Source organism: Saimiri boliviensis, chromosome 14 (assembly GCF_048565385.1).
Source record: "Saimiri boliviensis isolate mSaiBol1 chromosome 14, mSaiBol1.pri, whole genome shotgun sequence".
In the NCBI taxonomy this organism is placed as follows: domain Eukaryota; kingdom Metazoa; phylum Chordata; class Mammalia; order Primates; family Cebidae; genus Saimiri; species Saimiri boliviensis.
The window spans coordinates 39,199,626-39,209,817 of NC_133462.1; the positions used below are offsets into that span (position 1 = coordinate 39,199,626).

Below are 10,192 nucleotides of genomic sequence, written 5' to 3' on the forward strand. Positions count from 1 at the left end.
TTTAATTTTAGTTTTTTTTTAAACGAAGTCTCGCTGTGTTTCCCAGGATGGAGTGCAGTGGCGAAATCTCAGCTCACTGCAACTTCCACCTCCTGGGTTCAAGTGGAACTTCGCACTTCAGCCTCCTGAGTAGCTGGGATTACAGGCATCTACCACCACACCCAACTACTTCTTATGTTTTTAGCAGAGACAGCATTTCAACATGTTAGCCAGGCTGGTCCTGAACCCCTGGACTCAAGTGATCCCCTGAGTTGGCCTCCTGAAGTGCTGGATTACAGGCATGAGCCACCACACCCAGCCAAAGGATCAGCTGTTTTAAAAATATTTTGTTGAAATGTGGTTTTGCCCAGGCTGGTCTCAAACTCCTGGCCTTAAGTGATCCTCCCAGGCCCAGTCCTGGTGACCTTGCCTGTAATCTCATCGCTTTGGGAGGCCAAGGCAGGAGGATTGCCTGAGCCTAGGAGTTGGAAACCAGCCTGGGCAACTTAGTGAGACCCCGTTATTTACAAAAATTAAAAAAATTTAGCCAGGTGTGGGGGTGTGCACCTGTAGTCTCAGCTACTTGGGAGGCTGAGGTGGGAGGATCGCTTGAGCCTAGGAGTTAGAGGCTGCATGAGCTGTGATCACGCCACTGCCCTCCAGCCTGGGTGGCAGAGAGAGACCTTATCTCCCAAAATACTGGGATTATGGGTGTGAGGCACCATACCCAGCCCCTGCTTATTATTGAAAATACATCCCTTTGTATGGGTAACAGGAAGGACCCAGGACCAGGTTATGACTGGGGACACAGGCCCGGTGGTCATCTGACTTGTACAAATCTGGGTATTTGGAAAATGAGGGGCTGGGCCCCCTGAGAGGCAGAGTGGGCTTGGCTGTAAAGCCTGGGTGCCTGCCAGATCTGGCCACAGAGGCACGTCCAAGCCTCAGAGTTGACCAGAGGGAGTTGGCCTTGGCCTCACACCTCGTGGACAAGGCTGAGTAGGCACCTGGCCATTTGATTCAATGGGAAGGGAACAGCTGGGGAGATCTGGCATCTGGTAGGCGCCACCACACCTGCTCCGGCTGAAAGCTGGTGGTCCCTGTAGGGGGTTCCTCGCCTGTTGATGAAGCCACGGTGAGTGCCCTGAGCCTGTCCCCTCCTCAGCCTTCCTCCTGGGGACCTCTTGCTTTTCCCAGAAGGCTGCAGGAAGAAATCCCCTGCCAGCGAGCGACTTAATCTGGGCTGAGATATTATTACCAAAATGGAACAGCGCTTGCCAATGATGGTAAGATGGAAACTAGACAGCCCCAGCAGAAGCTGCTCACATGCATGAATCCTTATGGTGACTCAGACTGTGCAGAGCACATGGATATTCACGTACCGCCTGTGGTGATTCCTCGGAGCCCCCAGGACTGTCACTGTCACCGAGCTTCAAGTCCGGGCTGTTTGGGGGGCCTTGCCAGTCTCGGGGCCTGGGGTCGGTGCTGCTGACTTTCTTCTTGAAACTGCCATCTGAGAACCCCAAGTCAGAGGCGTGAGGATGCTGCCATCCCATCGGGAGGCGGAACCTTCCCAGTCTACCCCGAGCCCCTACCCAGGTAGAAAACCCAGGCTGGTCCCCGAATGGTGATATCTGCAGCACAGACACCTGCTGGAGAGGGGTGGGCTGGTGTGGGTACTGCTGTCACCACATAACCAACAATGCCTGGAGGGGTTCAGAAGGTTCCAGGAAACAGGCTGGGCATAGGGGCTCACACCTGCAATCCCAGCACTTTGGGAGGCCAGGGTGGGCAGATCACCTGAGGTCAGGAGTTCGAGACCAGCCTGGCCAACGTGGCAAAACCCCATCTCTACTAAAAATACAAAAATTAGCTGGGCATGGTGGCCTGTGCTTGTAATCCCAGCTACTTGGGAAGCTGAGGCAGGAGAATAGCTTGAACCCAGGAGGTGGAGGTTACAGAGAGCAGAGATCAGAGATCACGCCACTGTATTCCAGCCTGGATGACAGAGTGAGACTGTCTCAAAAAAAAAAAAGAAGGTTCCAAGAAACCCCATATAAGTGAATGTACATCCTGAGGGGCACTCTGGAGCGGGAGGGGAGGCGGCCCTGCTCTTACTCTTGCTGGGACTATTTGTGCAGTTGTAGCCCCCGAAGGTCTCAGCCCTCCTGGGCGGGCCTGTGGAGCTGCCCCCGTCTTCCGCCTGGCCGTTGGTGCTGCCTAGCCGCCTGCAGATCAGGCTCTGGATGCCCTCGACTGTGGAAAGAAGGGGACAGGAGGCACAGGTCGCCCTGTGGAAGTGTGCTAGGGGAATACAGAGTGCTGGGGAAGTGAGACCAGGGAGATGGAGGACTCAAAGGAGTGGTGATCGCCTGCCCCCACTGTCTGCCATGGCATTTCAGCCCCACCATCCCTGTGCACACCCTTACTTCAGGTACGGACACCAGGACAGGCCAATCTGCATCTAAGTGAGAGGACAAGGCCGTGGGACAGCCATGGGGAGGGTGGATACAGGCTCCTCCCACCCCTTCTGCCAGGCCGCCCTGAGCCAGGGGCTGGTGAACGCTGGATGTGGCCCTGCCAAGGGCCAGCAGGAAACACTTGGTGTATTACATGACAATGACCATACACTCATTGTATGACAATGGCCATTTGGGAGAGTGATTTTGCAGGGAAGTGCTGTCCACAGAAAGCCCTCTAGGACCAACAGGTTGTGGCCCGGCAAAGAGGTGGGGACAAGAACAACGGCTGTTGGAGCTGGGTGGAAGGATGTCAGTGGTGCTGGAGGGAGGAAGTCTGATCCGCCAGTGTCTGCCTTATTCTGTGGAAAGGCTCTGGAAGGTAGGGGCTGTGTCTGCTTCCCTCACTGTTGAAAGAGCAGACTGGGGCCACCAGGCATGGTGGCTCATGCCTGTAATCCCAGCACTTTGGAAAGCCCAAGGCAGGCGGATCATTTGAGGTCAGGAGTTTGAAACCAGCCTGGCCAACATGGCGAAACCCGTGTCTACTCAAAATACAAAAATGCGCTAGGCATGGTGGTGCATGCCTGTAATCCCAGCTACTCGGGAGGCTGAAGCAGGAGAACCTGGAGCTCAGGAGGCAGAGACGGCAGTGAGATGAGATTGCGCCACTGCACTCTAGCTTGGGTGATAGAGCGAGACTCCATCTCAAAAAAAAAAAAAAAAAGAAAAAAAGCTTGGTGTGGTGGCTCACACCTGTAATGCCAGCACTTTGGGAGGCCAGGGCGGATGGATCACCAGAGGTCGGGAGTTCAAGACCAGGCTGAACAACATGGAGAAACCCCATCTCTAGTAAAAATACAAAACTAGCCAGGTGTGGTAGAGCATGCCTGTAGTCCCAGCTACTGGGGACGCTGAGGCAGGAGAATTGCTTGAACCCTGGAGGCGGAGGTTGTAGTGAGCTGAGATCATGCCATTGCACTCTAGGTTGGGTGACAGAGCAAGACTCCATCTCAAAAAAAAAAAAAAAGAAAAAGCAGACTGGGTACTGACCGCCTGCCCAAGTTGCCAGCCCAAGGGCCTGGCAGCTGTGCTGGAGCTGTGCATGGGGACCCACCGAGGCAGCATGCGTGAGTTTTTCTGTGGTATCACCAGGGACACACCTCCCAGGAAGAAGAGGAGCCTCTGGTGGGTAGGAACCAGGGTCAGTCAAGTTCAGGTCCTCGCCACAGCCAGACTTAGAGCCTCTGCACGCAGGGAGCATTAGAATGGTTGCTGAATGGTGAGAAAGTGCCTTGTATCTAAGGCCCTCCTGGCTCTAGCAGGTACCAGCAGGGGGTCAGCACTACCCCTGGGCCCCGCCACATAGAAGCCTGTCCTGGACAGGAGCCTGGCCTGGGGTCCCCTGAGGAGTCCACCCAGGGAGGACCGCACCCTTGAGGTGGGGGCAGCTGACTTACTCTCGCTCATGGCTGACTTGAGAATGAGCTCCCCCTGCAGGGTCTCAGACGGGTCCCCTCCTCGGAACAGGCCTCGGGGCTGGGGCAGGTCTTCCAGGCCGCTCATCTCGGCCATCTCCAGGTAGATCTGCTGCTTCTCTAGCAGGCTCTGTGCGATCAACTGGTCTTTCATGCTCAGCCGCTCTGCAAAGTGACAGTGGAGGTGATGTGATGGTCAGCCCGGCTGACCTTCCCTGGGATCATTGGCGCCCCAGGGATGAGGACCCCTGCTGGCCCTGCCCCGAGGTAGGCTACCCTGTGTCCTGCATTCCTGGGAGATGGGGGAGAGCATGGCCTTGTCCTCAATCAGGTTAGCTGTGGTGGCTCAGGCCTGTAATCCCAGCACTTAGGGAGGCAAAGGTAGGAGGGCTGCATGTGGGCAGAAGTTCGAGACCAGCCTGGGCAATATCATAAGACTCTGTTTCTACAAAGAAATTAAAAAAAAATTAGCTGGGTGTGCTGGTGCATGCCTGGGAGGTGAGGCAGGTGGACTGCTTGAGCCTAGGAGTTCAAGGCTGCAGTGAGCTATGATTGCACCACTGCACTCCAGCCTGGGTGAGAAAGCAAGACCCCGTCTCTAAAAACAATAAAATAGGCCAGGTGCAGTGGCTCACACCTGTAATCCCAGCACTTTGGGAGGCTGAGGCAGGCAATCACCTGAGGTCAGGAGTTCAAGATCAACCTGACCAACATGGAGAAACCCTGTCTCTACTGAAAATACAAAATTAGCCGGGCATGGTGGTGCATGCCTGTAATCCCAGCTACTCAGGAGGCTGAGGCAGGGGAATTGCTTGAACCCAGGAGGCGGAGGTTGTGGTGATGAGCCAAGATCGTGCCGCTGCACTCCAGCCTGGGAAACGAGCAAAACTCTGTCTCCAAAAAAAAAAAAAAAAAATCAAACACAGTAGGGTGTGAGTGATAATTGCATCAGGCCCATTTATTAGTGTGGGACCAACTTAGATCCTTAGAAAACAGTTTTCTTTCTTTCTTTTCTGAGATAGGATTGTAAAAATCAGGTTAGATGTGGTGATTCAGGCCTATAATCTCAGCACTTTAGAAGGCGAAGGTATGAGGACAGCTTGAGGCCAGGAGTTCGAGACCAGCCTAGGCAACAATATGAGACTCTGTGTCTATAAAGACATTTAAAAACAGCCGGGTGTGGTGGTGCATGCCTGGGAGATGAAGCAGGGGGCGGCCTTGATCTCCCAGGCTCAAGGGATCCTCCCATCTCAGCCTCTCAAGTAGCTGGGACCATAGGCATGTGTTACTGTGACTGATTAATTCTTTTTTTTTTTTGTAGAGGCGGGGTGTTGCCACATTGCCCAGGCTGGTCTTGAACTCCTGGACTCAAGCAATCTACCTGCCTTAGCCTGCTCAAATGCTGGGATTACAGGCATGAACCACTGTGCCTGGCAAAGACTGAGTTTTCTGATTAGGAAAGTTTTTCTTCAGGCCCATGGGTCAAGGTTTTATCCACACTTAACTCCTCTTATAAGTCTCTGGGGTTTTATCCTTTTTTTTTTTTTTCCCCGGTTGGACTTATGAAGGGACTTATTTTATTAGACCTTCTTACTGGTGATTGCTAGTATATATGCACCACATTCAGCTAAATTATCCAACGCTCCTACCAGGTCAGTAGTTTTTCAGTTGATACTACTGGGTTTTCCAGGCAAAAAAATCATGACATATGTAAAAATAACTTTACCACTCCCTTCCAATAATATCTTGTTGTTGTTTTTTTTTGTTTTTTGAGACAGAGTTTCACTCTTGTTGCCCAGGTTGGAGTGCAGTGGTGCAATCTCAGGTCACTGTAACCTCTGCCTCCGGGTTCAAGCGATTCTCCTGCCTCAGCCTCCCGAGTAGCTGGGATTACAGGCATGTGCCACTATGCCCAGCTAATTTTTTTTGTATTTCCAGTAGAGACCGGGTTTCACCACATTGGTCAGGTTGGTCTGGAACTCCTGGCCTCAGGTGATCTGCCCACCTTGGCCTCCCAAAGTGCTAGGATTACAGGCGTGAGCCACTGCGCCCGGCCTCCAATAATATCTTATTCCTGTTTCTTTCCTTATCACCCTGACTGGAACCTTTAGGATGAAAATAATAATGGTGAGAGGGGGTGGCCTGACCCTTCTCCAGATTTTAACAGGAGTGTCCCTAGGGTAGGATACCATCAGCTTTTGATGAGGATTTGAGATGGTTAAGAGTATCTTGGTAAAGAGAATTATCTTTCTATTTCTTCTTTTGTTCAGAGGCAGGGTCTCGCTTTGTTGCCCAGGCTGGTCTCCAACTCTTGGCCTCAAGTGATCCATCTGCCTCCACCTCCCCAAGTGCTAGGATTATACCTATGAGTGACTGTGCCAGGGCACTTACTGTTTTAGTATTACCCAATTTAAAAATGAATAATAGAGACAGTGAAAGGGAAGAAGGGAACTTGCTGCAAGCCACAGGGTCCAGGAATTGTTCTTGAACACATGCTCACTGAACGTGGATGAACCTCGAGAACACCACACTCAGCGAGAGAAGCCTGACACAAAAGGCCATGCAGTGTGTGACCCCATTTATATGGAGTGTCCAGGACGGGCCAATCCACAGAGACAGGAAGGAGATTCCTGTTGCTGGGGTTGGGGTAGGGGACGGGGAGTGACTGGCAAGCGGGATGGGGCTTCTTTTCTAGGGAGGTAGAATGTTCTAAAGTGAATGTGGTTCTGGCTGCACAACTGGAAATGCACTAAAATGCCACTGAACCAAACACATGGGAGAGTGAGTGGCGTGGTGCATGAATTACATCTCAATAACGTAATTAAACAAATAGGGAGGAGGAAGCTCTGGAAGGAGGTTGTGGGGGCCCTGTGTTATTCCTTCATATGGGACTGGGACACCCTGTCGAGCTCCTCTCTGCACGAGGATGGGCTGGTGATGGCATGTGTGGCTGCATGGTCAGCTCTGGAAGGGGCTCAGGGCCCCTAAGCTCTACTCCGTCCCTTTTTCACATACCCCCACAGGGCTAAATGACCTCTGGAAATCACTATGTCATGGCACAACACTGTTCTAATGCTTCACAGAGCTGCAGGATACAGCACAGCCCAAGGGAAAACACCAGGTCACGTGGGGGGTTTTACACGGGTCACTTGGGGGGCAGTTTGCTCTCCATGGCCAGTCCCGATGGGGGACCCAGGCTCACCACACAAGGGTTGTGCCCACAGTGCTGTCTCCCTCTCACCTTGAAAGTCCCGGAGTCTTGTGGCTCGGGCCTCAACCACCTTCCTTTCCTCTTCCGCCAGGCTGAAGGGCCCCTCCTCCTCGTCAGGGCAGCTGCAGGGAGAGGGGACGGGTGGGTAACTGTGCTTCCCAGCCAGGCGGGCCTCTGGCACAGATGCTGGTTCTGCAGAACCAGCTGCTATGACCGTCTCTGACTTTGGGAGTAATGTAGCTTTTTTTTTTTTTTTCTCACTCTGTTGCCCAGGCTGGAGTGCAGTGGCACAATCTTGGATCACTGCAACCTCCGCCTCCTGCATTTAAGCAATTCTCTGCCTCAGCCTCCCAAGTAGCTGAGATTACAGGTACGTGCCAGCACACCTGGCTAATTTTTTGTATTTTTAGTAGAGACGGGGTTCCACTATCTTGGTCAGGCTGGTCTTGAACTCCTGACCTTCTGATCCACTGGCCTCAGCCTCCCAAAGTGCTGGGATTACAGGTGTGAGCCACCGCTCCTGGCCCTGATTTAGCTTGTTCATGGTGCAGGAGGACAATGAGGGGAAGAAAAAGAGCCACTGGCATTTGTCTGGCCCCAAAGCACCAGGACATAACCAGGAAGAGGTTTTACCTGCCTTCCTGTGACTTGGAGGAGGAGTCCTGGGGACAACATGCTTGCAGGGGACCTGCAAGGTGTAGGTGGGAGGCTGCAAGCCCCACAGAGCTACAGCTACTGTGGATGGGAGTGGGGGTGGTCTGAACCAGGCTACAGCACGAGGAAGCCTCCAGGCATCAAGAGAGGGCATTCTGGCCAGGCATGGTGGCTCATGCCTATAATCCCAACTCTTTGGGAGGCCAAGGCAGAAGGATGGCTTGAGGCCAGGAGTTCAAGACCGGCCTGGACAACAGAGTGAGGCCCCATCTCTACAAAAATAAAAAAATTAGCTGGGTGTGGTGGTCTGTGCCTGTAGTTCCAGCTATTTGGGAGACTGAGGGGGTAGGTTCACTTGAGCCCAGGAGTTCGGGGTTGCAGTAAGTTATGATTGTGCCAGTGCACCCCAGCCCGGATGACAGAGCAAGAGCCTGACTCTAAAAAAAAAAAAAGCTGGTGCAGTGGTTCACACCTGTAATCCCAGCTACTCGGGAGGCTGAGGCAGGAGAACCTCATTAACCTGCAGTGAGCCGAGATTGTGACACTGCACTCCAGCCTGGGTGACAAAGCAAGGCTCTGTCTCAAAAAAAAAAAAAAAAAACCAGGGAGGGGAAGCCAGCTGGTCCTGGGCCCTGAGGGGTGCTGGGCCCAAGGAGGAAGGACAAGATGCTGTGACCTGCTCCAATAAGTCTGGCCCACGAATGCAGACAGCCCACCATGTCACGTGGGCCTCCCAATGGCCCACAGAGCAGAAAGGCCCAGGTTAGAGCTGACTTTCTGGGCCTGTTGGCCTCCACATCCAACAGTTTGAGTCATCATTGAGTCATCAGAAGGAGCTGGAATGGCATCATGGGGCCCAAGCTGGGATGAGGGTGTTCAAGGTCACAGCTGATGGCAACCATTGAAGCCAAGGGTGGACTGGTCAGCGGACGGAACACGGGGTGGAGAGACCCTCCAGACCCTCCTCACCTCTCCACGGCCCTTCGGATGTGGGCCATCCAGGCGTTCCTGTCCTCTTTGGAGCTCGTGTAGATTTCATACATTTCCGGCCCTTGCAAGGAGGCGCTGATCAGAAACATCGCTTTCTCCTCGTTGGCCACCTCCCTCACGATGAGCTTTTGTAACGAGATGACGGGTGGCTTCGAGTCCTGCATGGGTAGAGGACATTGGGGAGGTCCCCCTTTACCCCACTGCACCCAAACAGCAGCGAGGTCATGGGCCTGGTGAGGGGAACTAACGGGGGGTGGGGTCATGCTCCTTGTTTCTTTTCAAACAATTCAAAGCAGATATATTTTGCCCTCTAGGGGAAAAGAAGACATTATTGCAATAAAATCCTAGAATCCTTTTTTTTTTTTTTTTAAACTTTTTTGGAGGCCAGGTCTTGCCCTGTCACCCAGGCTGTAGCGCAGTGGTGCAATCATGGCTCACTGCAGCCTTGACCACCTGGGCTCAAGTGATCCTCCCACCTCAGCCTCCTTAGTAGCTGAATTACAGGCGTGTGCTGCCATGTCCAGCTAATTTTTGTATTTTTTTGTAGAGAAGGGGTCTTACTATGTTTCCCAGGCTGCTCCTGAACTCCTGGGCTCAAATGATGCTCCCACCTCGGCCTCCCAAAGTGCTGAGATTACAGGCGTAAGCCATCTTGCCCCTTAGCATCCAGATAATATATCAATTTCATCAGCTTAAAATTTTTTTTCCAAAGTAATCAGCAGGCCGGGTGCCGTGTTGCAAACCTGTAATCCCAGCACTTTGGGAGGCTGAGGCGGGTGGATCACAGGGTCAAGAGATTGAGACCATCCTGGCCAACATCTCTACTAAAAATACAAAAATTAGCTGGGTGTGGTGGCGGGCACCTGTAATCCCAGTTACTCGGGAGGCTGAGGCAGGAGAATCACCTGAACCCAGGAGGTAGAGGTTGCAGAGATCATGCGTCTGCACTCCAACCTGGTGACAGAGGAAGACTTGGTCTCAAAAAAAAAGTAATCAGCACTACATATACACACTACAAAGCTCAAAAGATTACTGTAACAGTATGTAGTATATAACAAATAAACCCTTCTCTGTCTTGTGCCTCAGGCCACCCAGAGCCAAGGGTATTTCTTTAGTCTGTCACGAACCCTTCAAGAGACAATGCTTCCACAGACCAGCAAAACGCACATTTTAACTGCACTGTGTTCCCCACAGATTCATACGAGGTCCTGACCCCCAGTACCTCAGCATGTGGCTGTCTTTGGAGATGAGGCCTCATTTAAAGAGGTAAATAAGGTTCGGGTATGGTGGCTCACACCTGTAATCAATCCCAGCACTTTGGGAGGCTGAGGTGGGTGGATCACCTGAGGTCAGGAGTTTGAGACCAGCCTGGCCAACATAGTGAAACCCCATCTCTACTAAAAATACACAAATTAGCCAGG

General features: G+C 52.5%; 1 protein-coding gene across 7 annotated transcripts in view; it reads right to left on the reverse strand.

Moving 5' to 3' along the window:
- ARHGEF18 (Rho/Rac guanine nucleotide exchange factor 18) overlaps positions 1–10,192 on the reverse strand; it is a 121,312-nt gene that overhangs the window by 8,992 nt on the left and 102,128 nt on the right. For all 7 annotated transcript variants that reach the window (XM_074384725.1, XM_074384724.1, XM_074384726.1 and 4 more), the window contains 5 exons: positions 8,751–8,929; positions 7,158–7,249; positions 3,899–4,081; positions 2,098–2,235; positions 1,362–1,492 (listed from right to left, as the gene is read on the reverse strand). In XM_074384725.1, coding sequence (XP_074240826.1) covers positions 1,362–1,492; positions 2,098–2,235; positions 3,899–4,081; positions 7,158–7,249; positions 8,751–8,929 — 723 coding nt within the window. The remainder of the gene's footprint in view (positions 1–1,361; positions 1,493–2,097; positions 2,236–3,898; positions 4,082–7,157; positions 7,250–8,750; positions 8,930–10,192) is intronic.